This window comes from Bacillus rossius, chromosome 6, assembly GCF_032445375.1.
Source record: "Bacillus rossius redtenbacheri isolate Brsri chromosome 6, Brsri_v3, whole genome shotgun sequence".
Classification (NCBI taxonomy): domain Eukaryota; kingdom Metazoa; phylum Arthropoda; class Insecta; order Phasmatodea; family Bacillidae; genus Bacillus; species Bacillus rossius.
This window is the reverse complement of record NC_086334.1, coordinates 78,119,520-78,140,453: the sequence shown is the minus strand read 5'-3', so window position 1 is coordinate 78,140,453 and position 20,934 is coordinate 78,119,520. Positions and strand designations below refer to the sequence as shown.

The window sequence follows — 20,934 nt, the reverse complement described above, 5'->3', positions numbered from 1 at the left end:
AATTGGGGGGGGGGGGGGGAACATGGCCAGTTTCTTAATGTTCACAAGTCAGGCCGGCAGCAAAAGCTCTCTGTTTGAACAAGGGTACCTGCGACCCTTGTTAGACCTAGCAAAGTTGTTATGATTCATCTCAGCCTGCACCTAACCCCAGTTCACAGCATACACACAGGAGAGACATCTTCACTTTCCTTGCTAGTGTGGGCATGCTTCAACCCGCTCAGGAGCAGCTGCAGCGGACTTTATCCACTTATGTTTCCAGATAGTACTGTAGATTCAAAAAAAAATTACAAAAGGACAAAGTAGCATATAGTGTCACATATAGCCTTGTGCTTCATTTTGCATCATTATTGTTTGATAGTGTACACAAAAGCCCCGTTTTTGCACTACCTGTTGATGAAAGTCTGAATGATATTTGCCAAAAACAGCAAATGGATATTGTTGTCAAATATTGGGATTCATAAAATGGTATATCATTAACTCAATACTCAACATCTGCTTTTCTTGAGCGTTATGCGGCTGTAGATTTTCTTGAACAAGTGCTAGTGTGTTATTGAAGCTAAGCTTTCCCCAGAATGTTTAACTCAACTGTCTACTGATGGACCAAATGTAAACCTGATCTTCTAAGTTACATGAAGAGTATGCTTCATACTGAAAAGGAACCTTTGGATATTGGTACTTGTTCATTGCACATTATCAATGATGCCTACAAAACTGCACACACAAAGGTTGGTTGGCGACTTAATCTGTTTCTTGGAGCATCTGTTTGAGAATAATCCATCTTGGCATGCTGTTTATTCTCAGATTACTGGTTCCAGAGTTTTTCCAAAAACGTTCTGTGCTGTGTAGTGGACTGAAAACTCATCTGTAATCAAAAGATGCCTAGAAAGAAGTCCAGTTCTGAAAAAATATCTCACAGACAAAGAGCTTGAGAAAAACCCTCCTGACATTGTGAAAAAGGCTTTGTTGGAAGACTTGACTCCCTGAAATTTAAGGCTGACTGCAGGAAATTTCTGTTATCTTTATTTGCCAAACTTGATGAAAAAAGTCCTCTGAGGAGAATTGTGTTGGGCTCAACTTGATGGTCTCCTTCAGTAATGATTAGAGACTCGGTTAGAGCTCTTTAGAGCTAAGGTGGCCATTCACACAATCAGTGGGCACCTGCTGATGTAGAGATTATTCTTATCTTTTATTCAACTATTTGTGTGTTGGTTCATTTGGTTTTACAGAGAGCTTTTCTTCTCTTGCTCATCAAATTAAAAAAAAATTATTTTGGAATTTTGCAATGCCTCAGCAAGAAGAAAGGTAGACCTAAAATTAAAAAAGGAAAAATTGTTCAAAGAGAAAAAAGGAGAATTATTAGAAACAGAGATTGAATTGAAAAAACTCAAGAAAAGTGTATAAATTGTTTTTAGTGTTAGTAAATAACCTAATGTAAAATATTTACGATGATATTTACAACCTTTAAAATTTTATGTGTACCCAATATAAAAAAATTGTTGTGAATAATTCTAAAATTGTCAGGGCGTAAAGAATTGTTGCGAGGTCCCCAGCAGTCCCCTGTCGGACGCGCTGGCCAGGGCTGACTGGCCAGACACCGGCCCGGCGGCCCGGCGTGGAGCACGCAGCACGGCTGTTTCAGAACGTGCTGTCCCTGGTGATGCTGTGCACCAGCGACGTGCACGTGCTCATCACGTACTCCAGCTTCGTGGAGTCCTTCTTCATCATGCTGTCCGTGACGGGCATCCTGTGGCTGCGGTACAAGCGCCCGCACATGACGCGCCCCATCCGGGTGAGCCTGCTTTCATCAACCAACCTGTGTTTCTGTGTTGTGTATTGCGTAGAAATAGAAAATACAGTAAAACCTCCATTAACGAATATTCTATTTAACGAAAAACCCCATGCAATGAAATAAAATTTTGGCCCCGCTGAACCTCCATAAGATCAATGCTTTTTTAACCTCTAAATACCGAATTTTATTTGTTCCGAAATAGTGAAATTCCCTTTACAACGAACTGCCGCTTTTGAAAAACAAGCAAAAATAAACATCTCCTACAAGACATCAACTAATTTGTTTGCATTCACTGCTTAAAAATACGTGCGTATAACCTTAAAATAATATGCACCATCGCGGAAGACAATAAATAAACAAAGCATCATGGATAACACACGTCGTGTATACATGCCACACTTTGTTCAAAATGGCGGGTACATTTAGCGCTAGTGGCGGAAACCTCCCGTACCATCTCTTTGGCAAGACAAACTAGTATATTTTGCATTTCTATGGTTAAAGATGCGCACACGCAAATATTTTTAACTATGGTATCTATGAGTACAATTTCCATTTTTTCAGTTTTCACTGTTGTTTGTTTATTTCCACTGTTTATTTATTTCCACACATAGTTACGGAAATCAACACGGCACTAATGTAAAATGAATTCTAATCCTAAACAGCGGCAACAGATTGATATTAAAATAAAATTAGAAATTTTAAATGCAGTTGATGAAGGTGTAAAAAAAAGTGGTATAGCTAAACGTTTCCACATCTCGGCGTCTACACTTTCGACCATATTATCCAACCGGGAACAGATAGAAAACAACGCTTCTCTGGTAGGAACAAATCGAAAACGTGTGAAAGTATGTAAAAATGATGATTTGGACAAGATACTTTTTGACTGGCTAATGGAGGTTAGGGCATCTAACATCAACGTCTCTAGGCCGATTTTACAAGAAAAGGCATGCCAGGAAGCACTGGGGATTGGAATTGATAATTTCCAAGCATCAAATGGTTGGCCACTAAACAAGTGTATTCTATGTACTTATTCATGTTTAATTCCTCATATCATATTAAACAGAAAGACAGTTCTAGCCATTTATGTGAAGTTTTATGATGACTAGAAATATATCGTGCAAAACCTCCATTTAACAAATCCCTTTACAACAAACACAACAAATTTTGGTCCCTTGAGATTTGTTAAATAGAGGTTTCACTGTATTACTATGCATTCATGGTTTTTTTGACCAACATAAATTAAGATGTCCTTATAAACAAATAAAAAGTAAACTGAACAAAAGTCCGTTCCAGAAGACCGAATGAATGTGATTCTCCTTTGGGGGCCAAAATACCTATTCAAAAATACTTCAGATATAGTAACTTTAAAACAGTAATCAGTAATCACTATCTAACATTGAAGGTAGGAAACTTGAGAACTTTAGTGTATTTCGACTATGCAAAACTTCAGCAATATTTTGGGCAAGTGACACTACATGAACACCTTCTCGGTTTGACGTCGTACTTAAACAAAAATAGCAATTTAGATAGTAGATGACATATTTTCACAAATCATAGCATCCAATAATTTGCAAAATTATTGAATGAATCAAGGTACAGTAGAACCCCGATTTAACGAAGTGCTATGGTTACCGAAAATGTTTACTCTAAATCGATGTTTCGTTAAATCCGATTTTCCGATTTTCAACGACCCCCGCACTCATAATCGCGTCCCTACCGTTTCCATATCGTAGACAGGGTCGACGCTGATATCTTGTGCTGCCGTGCTATCTCAGACTTCGTCAACTTTACATCTTCAACGTCTTTTAATCTCGCTCGTACGGCCCCCGGTTCGTACGTACACCTCGGTCGCACATACAGATTTTCAGAAACCATGAAAAATGAGGCATAAAATAAAAGTTTAAAAATATGTAAAGTGTAAGAAATACGTTAAAGTGTATTAAAATACAGTCGCAACCTGCAGCGTTTATAACAAATACGAGCTACATACACATTGCGTCACAGTAAAAAATAAAAAATAAAAAAATTGGCCGCAAATTGATGCAAAATTTCCGTCAATAGCGCGCCGTACGCGGAGAAAGGTCATTGTACTCGGTCAGCTGCTGTTACGGCGCGGCGTAGCCGCCGGCTGGCTCTCTTTGTTCGCTGAGCTGCGCAGCACTTATAAAAAACGTATTCCAAAAACTAAACACCGCGCACAACGCTCTTACTGAGAATAATAAAGCTGTAGCAAACCGTATGTATCCGGTACCGAGTAACAGGTGCGCCATCTAGTAACGAGTAACGAAACTTTACACACGGCTGCATCTCGTTACTCGCATTTTTCGTATGTTTTACGCATGCGCGCGCATATTCGATGAATTTGCGTTACAAAGAACGATGTTTGTTTATTAAGTAAAGTATAATTTGGAAATTCGTCGTCAAAGTTTTTTACTGTTTATTAAAGGTATTGTGTGTGTAGACAAAGTTTGAGATTGGAAGAGAAACAACGTAAGAAAGTATTGTTTACAAATTAGAAATATGTTTTTATAATCGCGTATTTTCACGGTTTTTTTTGTTCTTATCTTAAAAGAGATAGTATAAAAATGCCGCTCTAATGAGATTTAATTGTTTCTTGGTTAACAAAAACTGTTAATTATCAAATATTGTTAATTGTTTATATTCTATTTATTATTATTTACGCGACGTCATACTGTACGCGTACGCAATACGACTCGATTCGTTGCTGCAACATAACATAGCATGTTATGCGGTATCAGAAGTAACGAGTAATGTAACGTGATACAATAGTAACGAGTACTAATTGTTATAGTAACGAATACATACTGGGACGCTTTTTTTCGTTACTTTTACACCTCTAGAGAATAATGATAATGGCGTATTGGTGTGACGTGGTCCCAAGTTGAAAAAACCTGGAGGATGGGAAAGGGAATATTTGGAAACGTGTGATTATTGCCTAGCACTGTTACTATGCGGGCGTGAGTGGAAGATAACGTGGTGAGTCAAGCCTAGAAGAGGGGGAGGGGGATGCGGACAAAGAAACCCTTCATGACGTCATGTGTCGCGGACAGTCTATCTATCCAGGCGCGCGCAATGGCACGCACCTACGCAATTCAGTTACAGCGCCCGAAGTTTTTAAGCAATTTGAACAACTTTTTTAATTTTTTCGTATTTGGACAGATGATGCAAAGGCACATATTAATATATAGTACCTCCATTCTATTACTGACACCACAAAGTGTAATTTTTAATAAGATTCCATTACTATTTACTTTCATTTTTTGGAAATCTATATTATTATTTTAATAAATTGGTGTTTTTTTGATGGTTCCTGAAAACCTTTACGTTAAATCGCTGTTTTCGTTAAATCCGTGTTCGCAAAATCGGGGTTCTACTGTATTTCAAATTAAAAATTATATATGTTGACTTTAATGACAAACACAAAAAATGAAGACATCCTTTACAAGTCAACAAGAATCAAAAATTATACTCATCTAGAAAACTCAGTCATCAAGCAGTAACAGTGAAAATCTTAATTGTTAATAGGACCACTGCAAGAAACTGAAGTTGGTGTAAAACAACAACAAAAAAAACTTGTAAGAGACACAAAACATTATGTACATGTAGGGAAAGCAAATTAAACGTTAGTCAATGTGCAGGTTAGAGACCAGCGAGTACTCGAATTTTGAGTTCGAGTCGAGTTTATAGTTAGTGCTCGGACTTGGCACGGCCGTTCACGACTCACGAGTCGAGTTCGAGTTTAATGACGTCTTTTCAGACTTTTTTGGTTAGGCCTAAGTATAAAAATATTTAAAATTACGTGTTAACTAACCTTGTTTGCGCATGTAAATAAAAGAAACCCATTACATCTCGGACTCGCGTACCCCGAACAATGGGTTCCGATAAATACTCGCGCTAAGTGAATTCGCGTCACGCGAGTTCGGCTACGCTAGCCGGCTGGTTGTTATTTTCGTTCAAAACGTGGCGAAGGAACTTGTGTGGATCAGGTAGAAAACATTCCGCTATAAACGAAAGATATAAGAACAATGCTATTCTGAAATGCTGTGACATGTTTTTGGAGTAGATAATCACAGCGACAGACCGACAGGATGCGCTCCGCCCTTGCCGTCAGCGATGTTTATTTTGACAGCTCAAGCAATTATCTTTTCCCCATCCCTTCGCAGCGTAAAAAAAAAGAAGAAAATAACACATTGGAATGCAGAGGGAAAAGTAACTATGCAGTAAAATAAATATATTTACGGCCCTGCTAAATTTTCTATTCAATAGAATTCGAGGTATTAGTGATTTTTCAGCAGAAACTGCTGTGTGACTAATAAACAAATTGTATCATAATAACTTATAAAGTATTTATTAACGGCGAAGGACAGTCGTATAAGCCCATAAAAATATTTATTTTACCGAGAATGGACTATACAACCTGGCTTTTGCCGCACGAGGTGTGGGAGGGGAGGAGGATGCTGGCCGGACGAGTTTCTTACGCTCTCGCAGAAGCTACCACAGCGGCTTTTTGTGTGGGCAGGTAAGATAACATGACAGCTGAGACGGCTTTCCGTGCGATAGTGGATGCGCCGAGCTTGGCTAGACACTGCCCGAGCGGCATTCGCGTGTATGTATCCGACGATGCGGTGACACCCCGCGGCAGCGTTACGTTGATGACAGCATAGAGTGCGCGCACGTAGTTGAATTTCGATATCAATAGCTCGCCGATTGGTACATCGGTAAATATGGTATGTTGGTCACGCTGGTTTATGACCATAGCACGTATAGTTTTAAAAGTTCAACAGCATAAAATACGTTAGTTTTTTCGTTTTATGGGTTATTTTCTTACATAATGAGCAGTTTGCAAGCAGTGGAACCACTGCCAGGTGGGTCTTCAAAGACTGTCGTGTGGAATTTTTATGACAAAGTGGACAGTTTAAATGCCACGTGCAAACATTGTGAAAAGAATTTGAAGACACCATCATCATCAACCAGTGCTTTAATTCAATATCTCAGTTTGCATGAAACTGAATTAGCTTTGTACAAAAAGATGAGTCACGAAAAAGAAAAACAACGAAGTGAACAAAATCAGCAAAATCGAGTTGTTAAGAGGAAATCAGGAAGTGGACTGAAGCAGTTTCCTTTTCTAAGCCATTAGTTTTCCCGATGGATCACCCTCGTGCACAAGAAATTACGAAAAGTGTAGGGAAAATGATTGCTATGGACTTGCAACCCTACTCAATTGTCCAAGATCGAGGGTTTACGAAACTGTGCTCAGTACTGGAACCTAAGTATCAGCTACCACATGCCTCGACATTTTCGAGGTCGATAATACCTGCCTTGTATAACGAGAAAATAAGCAGTTTGCAAAATGAACTTTCTAATGACAAACAGTGTGGTTTACATTCAGTTTCTTTCACCACTGGCATATGGTCATCTCGAGCTGGTAATGGGTATATTTCCCTCACTTGTCACTACATATCAGAGTCATTTGAAATGAAAAAACATATTTTGGATATATCACACTTCCCAGGCAGCCACACAGGAAGTGCAATCAAGGAGAAACTTACACTACTACTGGGGACATGGGGACTCGATAATTTATTTGTTCCTTTGTATGTAGTGTCGGACAATGCTCGAAACATTATTAATGCTCTATCAAATGGACAGTTTAACCACATCTTTAGTTTCGCACATACCCTCCAACTGGCCATTCAAGATGCTAAGAAAGGACTAGCTCACTGTATTTCGACCGTCTTGCCATTTTCCGTTTTTTTGAAGACTGGCCGAACTGACTTGCTTGTTTCCGAATCTCATTTGTTCTAGCGAAGATAGAATTAAGAGTCGATGGAGGAATACCATAGCGCTTTGCCAAATCAACCCGTTTTTCGCCTGGATTTTTTTCAACGGCATTTATAATTTCTATACGCTCTTTAATGGTTTTAACCTCTTTTGTATGCCGATACATATCAATGAACCTTTACAAATTTTCACGTGCATTAGAGTTAAATGCGTAAAGCTAATTTACCGTAAACAAAGAAATCTCGCGCATATACGGCCGGCCACGGAAACGCTAGGATGAACAATTTCGTCTATGTTTCTCACAGGATTTCACTGTCGCTAAATAGAAACGTGTTTACGTTGGGCTAGTATGTACAGTATATCGACCACGGTTATATTGTTGTGTCGATTATCGCACAAAGAAAGAACTATCGTGCGAGCGTTAGCTTTCGTCTGTTGTTTTATCGAAGTTGGTGAACCTGTTAGCAACAGCGTCATGCTCACTTTATTCGTTTTCTTTTAGTAATGGCCGCCGTATGTAAATATTGGTATTGCGTGTCGTGTAGACACGCATAAACTGGAATATTTCTCGGGAATATGAATGTGAAATCGGTAAAAAGCCTGTAAAGTTCAACCCGTTAAACCGGGTTAAAAAATATTCGTAAACGATGGAAACGGGATTTTTTTAACATTGTTCTTGCGGGATTTTTTCGGGACCACGGACATTGAACAATAAAACCTGGGAATTCTACAATGCGGGAACGAATAAACGAGGTTTCACTGTAATGTAATTACTTTCCAAGTTTTAATTTTAGTGTTTTTTACTATCAGAATATATAGAAATGTCTATGGAAAAATCATATATGCAACTTGCTTCTTGTCTGCAAATACACTCTTTACCAAATTATTTTCTCAATGCTATTGACACTTTACACATGGCTTCTGCTAGGATATTCCATAAGAATATAAACATGACTATTTCATCTTGTAGTAACTTTTAGATAAAATAGACAAATAGACAATTGTAGATTAACTGTAAAAGTAATGGTTTGAAAAATATAAAAATATGAAATAAAACATTTAAAAAAATTGTTTTTAATTTATATTTGTTAGAAGTTGGATAATTTAAGTACTAGTCTTGAATAATAAAACTAATAGAAGTGAAAGTAATCCCAAGAGAGCTTAGTGAATGGCAAAAACAGAAGTCATTACCCTAGTGGCCTAGTGTATAGAATAATTAGCTGTTTGAATTATTTATTTTTATTCTTTTGCAATAAATAATATTTTCTCCAGAGAAGTTTTTCATTAATAGTGTGTCCAACATTTTGAAACCACTTCCAATTGGAAAGGAATGAAATATATTTTATTAACATATAAGGTGTAACCTTTATAATTTTATGTACAAATGCTAATGTTTTGTTTTTGTTAATATATAGTAATTAAATGTATTGTAAATATGTTAGTGTTGTGTACGTATCCAATTTATATTCACTATTCAGTCTGATCTCTGATCAATAGTACCTAATAAGTCCAGTAATTTTGGTGGTGGTAAAGAATTTAATTCCAAGTAGAATCTTACTATTATGGTAAATACCTAGATAAATATATGAAATCAAGATTAAATCATACACAATATTTTCTATGCAAATTTGATAGTTTAGGTGAAGAAATAACTAGTAATCTATGAAATTATTTTCTGAATATATTCAGACTGGCTATCCCTATTATAGAGATGAATTCAGTTTGGTCTGTGAATGGTTCAGTACATACACACGCACATTTGCAATGTGTAGATTGAATGTTACACACCATGGATACTATAGTATGGTTTGAAAAAGGAGCACCACGTTCAGTTGACCGTAACTACCAGAACCAGTTTAAGGTGCTGTTTCGCTGAAACCGCCCACAGCGATGCACTTGCTCCAAGGGTTTCAAGCGTAAGGTACTCCAAGCAGTCCGCAGTCCGGCAACTGTAGCGGCTCGACGGGTCGAGCTACAATAGTTTTTACTAGGGATGGGAAAATCGATTCTTCGATACCCTGATACCAATCCAATCTGTCAAATTAATCTAGAATCTGGGAAAAACGTTGATTATTTGCATTTTCGATTACCTAACCTAATCGTTGCATCACAATTTATCTACAAACATACAAAAAATATGTTTCCGTGCAAATTTTAAACATTCAGAAGTTTAGTGAAGATTTTTGCCCCTTTACTGTTCATAAATCAGTTATACACGTCTGTTCACTAACAAATATATACCCGTAATTTTAACTACATATTGTTTTGCTTTACATACAGTAACCATTTTATATTCCACGGTAATTATTGGTAATAAAATGAATATAAAAATTTTATTGTATCCTCGCCGCAACGAAAATATGAATGCCGAGGACTCGTACCAATAACATAATAAAACTGTGTAACGTAACGTACAAATGTACCATACCTTTAAACATTTTAAATGATTATATACTTATAATTGCCCCGACTGTTAATAGTTACACTTATTACTGCCGACTTTAAATATTATATATTAGGTGTGTTAAGGTAATGATTGGCTTAGCATAGCAACATGACATCACGAGATACCAAAGATGTAGTAGCCATAGAGTATATCTCCATGGAGTAAATACACTGCTACAGCTTGCTGCCGTGCTGTATGGCACGATATAACAGTTTGCTATGAGGAGAAAAAAAAGGGCGTTTCATTCCATCACAAATGGTCGTTGGCGCATTCAGTTTTACTCAATCAGTAGTAGATAGCTAGCACGTGGCCGCAGAATCAACTACCGTAAGGAAAGCAGCATCGCCAAAACGTAAACACGTACCTACTAAGTAATTTACAGTAAAACCTTTTTGTTGCGACCCCATTTATTGCAACCACCTCTCTATTACAACCCGATTTCAAGGAACCATGAAAAAATTGCCGAAAATCCGAAGAAAATCGGACAGAAAATAAGTTTCTTGCGGTGAGTAGCGTGTTACTGCGTTTCTCTTGCAGAGTGCTGTACTGACGTAGGCAGCGCATATCTAAAAATAGATACCACTTCCTGTCGACCACTGTCAGTGCTGACAACCCCCATTCCACGTCCCTTTGCCGGCAGGGTGCAGATAAAGGTTTTTGTGGCAACGTGTTTACGTTTAGCTTTTTGCGAGTGTCTAGTGGTACGCAGTTAAGGCAAAGCTACCTGCTGGATTTCTCTTGATTTTAATTACTATCGGTTGACAATGTTTGCTTAGTTTTTGAAGTCCGATTTGGTATATTTTCTGGCTTGAATTTGTGATCTATTGTTGATGACTTATGCAGGTTTTTTCCCCCGATTTTGTGTATTATGACTAGGGAAGGGAATTTTTCGGTACTTTCAAGTGGCATAAAGCGGTATTTTCAAACCCAGAAAGCTGTACTTTCAGGAAGGGAAAATCGGTGTTTTCATATTAAGTGTTTTAATGATTCCGCAATAGTTTTCTCATGATGTATAAACAATTTTAACCTTCTGATGCTTCCAATTGTGAATTAATAAATGGGGAAGTGTTTTTTAACTGAGGAAACGCCATAATACATATGAAAACAAAGCAAATACGGTAACATTTAATTTATTGCAAATAATTACTAAAAAAAAAGTTTAAAAAAAAACACAGACAACCCTTAGAAAATACTTGTAAAAACGATGTAATACACTGAAACACTTGGAGAATAATATTTTCTTTATAACATAATGTCTATGTCTGAGGAAACAGCGAAGTTTAACTTTCAAAATAAATTGCAGTGAACATTTCAACATTTTCTTGTTTCAGGCGATGACGCTTATCACTTAGAATGTTGTTGTAGTTAGAAAAAAACTTTTCACAGTCAACGTTAGTAGGGTTCTGCGAATATTCGAAATTTCCGAATTCGAGTTCGAATTTTTTTATATTCGATTCGTAAATTCGAATCGAATTCATTTTACAATAATTCGACTTGCAAAATCTGGCCCGGGTACACTAATATAAGACATCCCCCTCCCCCGTTTTTAAAAGAAATGTAAATGGACGATTACATCTTCCACTTACAAAAAAATCATACATCGATACCCCTTATTTACGTTACCGTTATTTACGTTTTCACGTTATATGAACAATTTTATTTCTGTCCCGTTTTAACCTCATTTGATGTAATGCAATAAATTCCCGTTGTTTACAACGCGCCTATTGCTTTACGCAGTTTACGCCGTTCGTTCTGATAAAACTGCTTACAAACTTAATTAATCCTATTTCAAAGTAATCTGATGTGTAAATCATGTTTTAAAGACATTTTTAAAAGTTAAAAACTTCATCTTTAACGTCTTTGGAGTCTCTTTATACCGCTTATAAAAACGTTAGCAACGCCAGTTTGGTTGTGTTTATTCCTGTATTCATGTATAGAGCGCGCGCACGACGCACGTAGTCGAAAATTGATATTGATAGCTCGCAGACTGCATGCTTGCGCGCGCTCTGTCAATAACCTAGTTAACCCACACGATCGTTATGAGTATAGTTACAAATCACGATCTTGTTATGGGTTTATTTTTTATACGTTGAATAAAATGGTTTTATTGCATCACTCATTAATTTAAATTATTTATCTTGCTTTCGCAAAGCCTACTTTTTAAATAAACGTACTTTCCATGAATAAGTTTTGTTTTTATGGATTACTTTTTTTTTGCATAATAGTATTCTCCGTTCACTCTGAGTTTTGGAATAAACAAAGCCTCTTGTAAACAAACATTTTCATTGGCTGCCGGCCGCCGCACACATTATTCGTGCGCAATAAATAGTCCCTTGGTTACGTACCATTTGTAAGTATTTTTACACTGCCTTTTTTATAACAATTGTTGTTATATAGCATTATAGCGTTTCACCATTAATATCCAATACAGTTTAATGTGTCAGCAAGTATTAACTTACAATTATGTTAGCAGACGCCGTGTGTACAATGTACAATTGATGCCCGGCGCAACAGTTGTATTTCGGATTCGCGCGCGCACGGTTTCTTATGGCTGACGCCGGACAAGGGTTTGTAAAGCACAGAACGGGAACGCCTTTGAAAAGTGCACAGAAAACTATTGTGTTGAATGTTTTTAAAACATTTTCAGACAAATATGCGGGTAATCGTGTGAACGATATCGCGAGTTTAACTGCGGAATTTACGAGTGTTTCGAAGAGCGGTGTGCTTCGTGCAAGGAAAGAATTACAGGACACTGGGACATTAACAACTCCCGGGAAGAAAAGGAAACTTGAGTATCCTGTTATCAAAACTTACGATGATTTTGTGTAGACAGCTAGCTATTAGGCGTAAAGTGCATAGTTTTTTCTTCGCACATGAACCACCTACGCTGAACAAGGTGCTACGGTGCTTCCTGTTATATTACTTCTCCGGTATTTTATTAGCACCGACTGTACTAAAGTTTGTGTGTTGCAACTGTAATACTACGGTATTATCAGACTAACTGAAACTGTTTATTATTGTTTTACGTTCAAGGTTAATACCGCTTCCCGATACTTTCGGCAGTGTTTTGTTTTGTTCCACGCATGGCGGCGCGCGCATCTCGTGCTGTGTCGTCATGACAACTGCTAAAATAAATAATCGCGCGGCGTTCGGAACAGCTTTAACGAGCCTATGCTTGATTGATATTGACATTTCATTGGCTTCATTAAAAAGGACGCTAACGTGTCGCGGCCGTGATTGGCCCTTTTCAATTAACAATTTAATTTCGGCAAGAGAGAAGAGAAAGAGTGGAAAATGACGCCATTTAGTGCGTGTGGTAGTGTATTCCCTCTGGGAATATTTCGTTCGTGGCGATGCTAATTTCGGCGTTATTGATCTGGAAATTACGTCAAAATACTGGGCAATGTTAATTGACGCCCTGTAATTGAATGCAGAATAATCGCATTCAATTCACGTGAATGACGAAGTATTTTACGAACGACATTAAGCATCTATAGTTAAGGTATGGTCTGCATCATCGCTATATAATAAAATTGACGTAAATTTTACCGTCAACATACGCGAACTATAATTATATAAACTTTGGATTATCATAAAATTAGTAGAACATTGACTTTCGGCGATTAACAGCAAATTTACTCACATTGGCACAAACTATATGTACACAAGTCCAGAAGTCTTTTGGTTAGGCGTTTCATGCTCGAGCAAGCCGGAGCAAAACCCCAAAACTTTTACTCAGTGAACAATTTCAGGAACTTTATTTATTTTGTATTTTATTCAAGAGTCAGGTTATCTACGACATCCCATAGACTTTATTTAATATTTGTTTGTTTGGTTATTATTTCCATGACTCGAGGTTTCTCATTATGATTAAAACAATAAAATAAGTTTTTTTGTGTTATTTTGTTTTTAATTCTTGATGACCTCTGGCGCCCTAGTATTAAGTCCTGGAATAACGTTCTGAGTAATTAAAAATGGAAAATCTTAGTTTCATCACGTACACGTTTGTGTACAGAAGGGAATAAGAGACACAACATAATTTTTCTGGCGCACGAACTGTGGGGCCGATAGTGTGCATATTTGTATTGTGTTCTTATGTTGTAAGTTATAAGTAAATATGGAAACTAGGGGAAGGAGTAGACGTGTCAGTCAGGACAGCTCCAGGGACAGCAGTGTGGAGTCTACACACTCTGTAGATGTGTCTGTTCCCACATCACCTAGCCAAGTACCTAACACAGATTTTGTTACCCCAGTAACACAGGCTGGAGCGGCTAGAGTGGATGTGACACAACCCCAAGCTACCACCACACCACACACACACTTACCTGCATTGCCAGCTGCAGTAAGTAATGAAACAAGTGCTAGCTTGCTCATCATGCTGCAGAGCATGTGGCAGGAGGTGAAAGCTAACCACAAACAACAACAAGCTAGTTTAGAAAAACAGAGTGCTAAGTTAGAGGAGAGTCTCCAGGGCACTAGTGCTAGGTTAGAGGAGAATCTTCGACAGCAATTAGACAAACAACAACAAGAACAGAGTACTAGGCTAGAAGAACAAAATGCTAGGTTGGAGGAAAATCTCAATAGCACTAAAGATAGCATTAAACAACAACTGGAAGTCATAGATAGCACCCTTAAAAGTGAAATGGGTGAAGTAAAAAGTAGTGTGGCTGCTATTTCTGTGCGGTTGGCAGAACACGAAAGCTACACTGATACACCGTTGCAGCTAATACAACAGCAGTGCAGTAGTACTACAACTAGGTTAGCAACAGAGTTAAATACCCAGACCAGCCAGCTGAATGACAGGTTAAATCAATTAGCTGAGCAAGCTGCTCAGAACAGCTGTGGCCTGGAACAAATTCAATCCACATGCCAGACCATGATTGAAAATGTGGTAATCAATCACACCACAGACATGAGGGAGCAGGTGGACACATTAGTAAAAAGGCAGACAGAGTTTTCGATGGACATAGAGCAGCAGGTAGGCAAGCTACAAGAGAAGGTATTGCAGTTGAGGGTAGACAATCTTACTCGAACCTCCAGTCACCATGTAGCATTGGCCCCAGCCCTGAACACCAATGCCAATGAAATCCTCAGTAGCTGTGATTCACCGCAAGTTGAGCAACCTGAGCTCCCAATCACACGCTCCAACCCCGCTAACACACACACCACCTTGGATCCCGTTGCAGTGATGCACCACCCGGCACGCCAATGGTCAGAGGCGATGCCTAGGTTCTCTGCCCATGAAGGAGAGAATCCAATGAGATTCCTTCGACGTTTCGAGGAATACGCTGACATGTTCAGGCTAAGTGATACTGAACGCCTGAAATGCATGGCAACTGCACTGAGGGACCATGCGTATTACTGGTGGGAGGTATTACAAAGTACCATCACTTCCTACCAAGAATTCAAAAGCCATTTCAAACAGCAGTTTTGGAATGTGAAAATACAGGGAACATTGAGAGCACGTCTGCATACCGAGCGGTATGATAGCAAGAAGAACCGAACTCTGGAGACACACTTGTCTCAAATGTTCGAGAGGACGCGCTACCTCGAACCAGAGATGGGTGATATTGAGTTCATGGCGATGGTGACCTCCCAGCTACCCATCAAGTACCAAGTACATTTGACAGGGCGTAGCTTCAACAATATCACAGAGTTCCGCGAACAGGTCCTCGCTTTCGACCGGCTGGAGCGGCTGTCCAGGAACAACAATAGTGAGGTGGAGAAAGACCTCAAGCCAGCACATCAGAAGGCAGCACCACTCTACACACCCTGGCAGCGTGGTAACGACGGCGGCAAGGCCAACGTCCACTGCACGTCATGGCAGCCTGCGAAACAGTACCGGACAGGGAAGTGGAAGACCAGGAGGGAATTCCAACCTCAACATCAAGGAAACCGCCAGCCGAAGAAACCCTACACCCACAACCAAAACCAGTGGTGGGGAAAGCATTACCGTCCTGAAGATCCAAATGGAAGGCCACCCAGGTGGGAGTACAGGAGTTACTCTAACCGTCAGCCGCCCAACAATATGCAACAGCATATGTTGCATCCCCCTGTAGCAGACACCGCTCCTGTGAGTCAATCACCAGCGAGTTTCTCTACACTCAATCATCCTCCAACCACATCGTACCCCATGCAGTGTGGATACTTTGCTCGGCAGCAACCGATCCCACCCAACTGCACTGGAACGCAGCCTCAGCCGACTGCGAGTTGCAGCTACACTCAAGCTGTAATTGAGGAGCATCAAAATAATTATGCTCAGTAAGGTTGGATGTATTACCACCAACCTTATACCCGAAAGAGACACACCTGAACATGACATGGAGGGGCTAACAACAGAGAAGGAATAGAGGAAGAAATTGAAGAACTGGTACGAGATAAATTAACAAGAGAAGCCGACCTTAGGAAGAAAAGGAAGCCAGCATCCAGGATCAGTAAATTCACTGTAGGAGACTTAGTTCTACGCCGTACAGCACCAACTAGTAACAAGTGGGCTCATCTAGCGAAGAAACTATTTTTATTGTACTCAGGTCCCTACAAAGTAGTAGCTGTGGAGAAATGTAACTGCTACACTCTACAGGACCCTGATACAGGAAAAATTGTAGGGAATTACAATTTGAGTCAGCTTAGGCCTTACAAAACACCTGTGGTGAATTAGAACACCAAATATGTACCATTATTACTTGTGTTATGCTAAAAACCATTGTATTGTTTATGTTGCTAAGGAAATTTAATTATATATATCCTCATGAGTTGATAAGAGTTAATCCAGGTGTATAGGTACCTCATTGCTTCGATATGGTAATTTATATTCGAAGAATTAGGGTGTTTGTCAGTTGATGATTTTATTCCAACTGATATTTGTGCTTGGAGCATATGTGTTGCCTGAGCGTTGGTTTGGTACATTGTCCTAGAGGGACATACCAAATATTATGTACTGTGTGTACAGTTACTGTGTTGAGACACAGTTATTATCACCCTATTAGTCGAGTTCGACCATATTAGCAATGGATATACACGTGAGGTTTAAATAAAATTTGGCATAAGATGTGTACAAACACTATGTGACATATTACAATGTATAACAAATGCAACACACAACTAAATACTACATATAATTAATGGCCTAAAGATTAGTTGACTAATATCCTACTAAATGAACACACTTGTTGGTATGAGTACTTACAGTTTGATCCAGGCTACTGCCTTGCCCCTACCTATGCTTCTTCATCGTCTAGTAGTTAAAAATGCACTTTAATTGGGTTCCCACAGGACACCCGAAACGATAAGTGGATATCAACTTCATCCACACTCTTATGAATAGGATGTAAAAACACTCCACTTTATATTAAGAAAAGAAGAAATGAAAGATAAAGAATTTTAAAGATTGTCTTTAATGAACAGCTTTAAAAACATAAACACTATACACTAGCACTCAATCAATAATATTTATCTTGAGGTTATTGTCATTATTTCATAGCTGAGAAGCAAATAATGTCTCTTCTTGTAAATAAGTGTAGCTATTGTATAACATGTGATGAAGGAAAATATTCACATATGATATGTGAGAAGCATATTAAATATGCTAATATGTTATTGAAAGCCCAATATTATTGACAAATCTCAATTAAGAAATTGAATGTAATTATTTACTAGGTGAAGATATTATGTTGATAACATCCATAAAATATATGTTATTTATTCATCACCTACAATAAAGGTAAACAATAACCTGTTGTTGTTATTGAAAAACACTATGCAATGTTATTGTTGCAAATACTGTTTATTTATGCATTACCTTATTATTTAACAGAGTTATTATGTGTTCAATTAATGTTTGTATTTATTATTAAGTTGTTATGAATTATTAATTTTATGAGTTTGAGGAATCTCGAGTCATTTAATTTATGTTAGAGTAGGGGAGCAAGAGAAGAAGAGGGGTTAATGATAGCATGAGGCACGATCACAGGACGCTGTATATTCATATCGCGCAAGTGATAAGAACTGTTATAGGACGTGTGATTAACGTGTGTGTGTCTTCTGATTGCCGACGAACTGAACGAGTTTTGTTGCGGTCCCCTTCGACACCGTCTGCAGCAGTAGATGCAGCTGCAGCAGCAGCAGCAGCAGCAGCAGCAGCAGCAGCAGTAGTCCAAGGCACATGTAGAGTCATGTGTTGGACATTTGACTCAGCAGCTCGTACCAGTTGGTACGATCCCAGCGAACACGCCGCAGACCCGGTGGGTCCGCATCAGCACGACACCACGGCATCCCTCGTGATGTCATTGGTGACATCAGGTGATGCGATCATCGATGAACAGCACACTGGTCCAGCAGTCTTCACGACGTCGATCGCCTACAACAGGGTATTGTTGGCTGAACCGCCATCCCAGCACTGTGGTTTACACCGCAGTCGACCTCTCTGCTCAGCTGTCACTTACCATGTATGGAGATTGGTGAGCTGTCTTCTACATCCTTGCTTCGCCTAATCAGGTAGCTGATATTCCACAACATGTAGACAGATCATGTTTACAAACAACAGTGCGACTGTCCAGCCTACGAAGAGTAGTGTCGTTTGGCAAGAGAATAACGTTTTTCAACTTTCATCGCAATGTTGCCAACTTGTGAAGTATCCAGTTCCAGTTATTTGTTTTAACGATCTAAATTGAATTTAACTTTTTGGACAGTGAAATATAAATTTATATCGGGAGCGGCACTGTAATACTACGGTATTATCAGACTAACTGAAACTGTTTATTATTGTTTTACGTTCAAGGTTAATACCGCTTCCCGATACTTTCGGCAGTGTTTTGTTTTGTTCCACGCATGGCGGCGCGCGCATCTCGTGCTGTGTCGTCATGACAACTGCTAAAATAAATAATCGCGCGGGCGTTCGGAACAGCTTTAACGAGCCTATGCTTGATTGATATTGACATTTCATTGGCTTCATTAAAAAGGACGCTAACGTGTCGCGGCCGTGATTGGCCCTTTTCAATTAACAATTTAATTTCGGCAAGAGAGAAGAGAAAGAGTGGAAAATGACGCCATTTAGTGCGTGTGGTAGTGTATTCCCTCTGGGAATATTTCGTTCGTGGCGATGCTAATTTCGGCGTTATTGATCTGGAAATTACGTCAAAATACTGGGCAATGTTAATTGACGCCCTGTAATTGAATGCAGAATAATCGCATTCAATTCACGTGAGTGACGAAGTATTTTACGAACGACATTAAGCATCTATAGTTAAGGTATGGTCTGCATCATCGCTATATAATAAAATTGACGTAAATTTTACCGTCAACATACGCGAACTATAATTATATAAACTTTGGATTATCATAAAATTAGTAGAACATTGACTTTCGGCGATTAACAGCAAATTTACTCACATTGGCACAAACTATATGTACACAAGTCCAGAAGTCTTTTGGTTAGGCGTTTCATGCTCGAGCAAGCCGGAGCAAAACCCCAAAACTTTTACTCAGTGAACAATTTCAGGAACTTTATTTATTTTGTATTTTATTCAAGAGTCAGGTTATCTACGACATCCCATAGACTTTATTTAATATTTGTTTGTTTGGTTATTATTTCCATGACTCGAGGTTTCTCATTATGATTAAAACAATAAAATAAGTTTTTTTGTGTTATTTTGTTTTTAATTCTTGATGACCTCTGGCGCCCTAGTATTAAGTCCTGGAATAACGTTCTGAGTAATTAAAAATGGAAAATCTTAGTTTCATCACGTACACGTTTGTGTACACAACTAGTGCTTGGCGCGCAAGATGAATTCTGCCTATCACTTGCTGACGCGGCGCAGTGATACGACGGTGTTTGTTTATTTCAAAACTCAGCTAAGAGTGAACCCATGGTCTCACCCCTAATTATAAACTTGATTTTAGAATAAAATGTGCGATGCTTACGCGATAAAAACGGTAAATTTGTTTTTTTCTTTTGTACCACTTCCTTAGTTATGATATTGTAATTAATATTTTTATCCTTGAAAGTCAAACATGCTATATAAGGTGGCAAGTGAGAGAGTTTTCTCTACAGCACGCAACATAGTTACCAGCCGCAGAGAATTGTTTTTGCCAGGGGCTAACCCGGGGGGGGGGGGGGGGGGGGTTAGGTGTTCACACCCCCCCCCCCCCCCCCCAGCTCCAAATCTTTAATTAATTTCTTATTGATCACTCTAACAAATTTCATATTAAAATTAATAAAAAATTTACCATTACAATATTTAAATTTTTAGTACCGAAAACTGCTAAAATAGCACTTATTTTTTACACCTTAAAATCCAAATTTTCCCGGGGGAGGACCCCCGAACCCGCTTTAATACGGTGGGGGGGGGGGGGGGGGGGGGGGGGGGGGGGGGCCATGCTTCTTAACACCCACCATACACAAATTCTGGCTACGCCACTGGTTGTTGCCGCACCATGTCGATGAACTCACCTTTCTCCATGACAATTTGAAATGATTAAGAAGTGATTTATGTTAGTGTAAGGAAACAGCAGTCACACCGGAAATAATAGCAAACGAGCCGAACAGTCGCATAACACACAAGAACTGAGGTCGGAATTGCAGGGAAAATCACCACAATTTATGTGTCTATTAAATAGACATACAATTTTTAATTTTTTTTTTTTTTTAATTTTTGAGTATCTGGTTGTGATTCTTCAATATAGTCTCACTTTAATTTTAGTTACTTGATTTAAACTGTGAATTATGTGACAAGTTTTTCAAAGGTGGTATGTTAAAAAATTTTAATGATCTATGTTATTTTAATAAATATTCCCAAATTCGATTCAAAAAAAATTCTAAACTCGCAGATGTCTAAACGTTAGCACATGGTAACCACACAGACTGCAAAGCAGCACGAGCAAAGTCAGGATGGTTCACTGA

The 20,934-nt window shown here is 38.7% G+C and overlaps 1 protein-coding gene across 4 annotated transcripts in view; it reads left to right on the top strand.

Moving 5' to 3' along the window:
• The window catches only part of LOC134533327 (Y+L amino acid transporter 2), a 125,819-nt gene that overhangs the window by 80,341 nt on the left and 24,544 nt on the right, over window positions 1-20,934 (top strand). For all 4 annotated transcript variants that reach the window (XM_063370836.1, XM_063370838.1, XM_063370835.1 and 1 more), the window contains exon 11: window positions 1,640-1,789. In XM_063370836.1, the coding sequence (XP_063226906.1) occupies window positions 1,640-1,789 (150 nt within the window). The remainder of the gene's footprint in view (window positions 1-1,639; window positions 1,790-20,934) is intronic.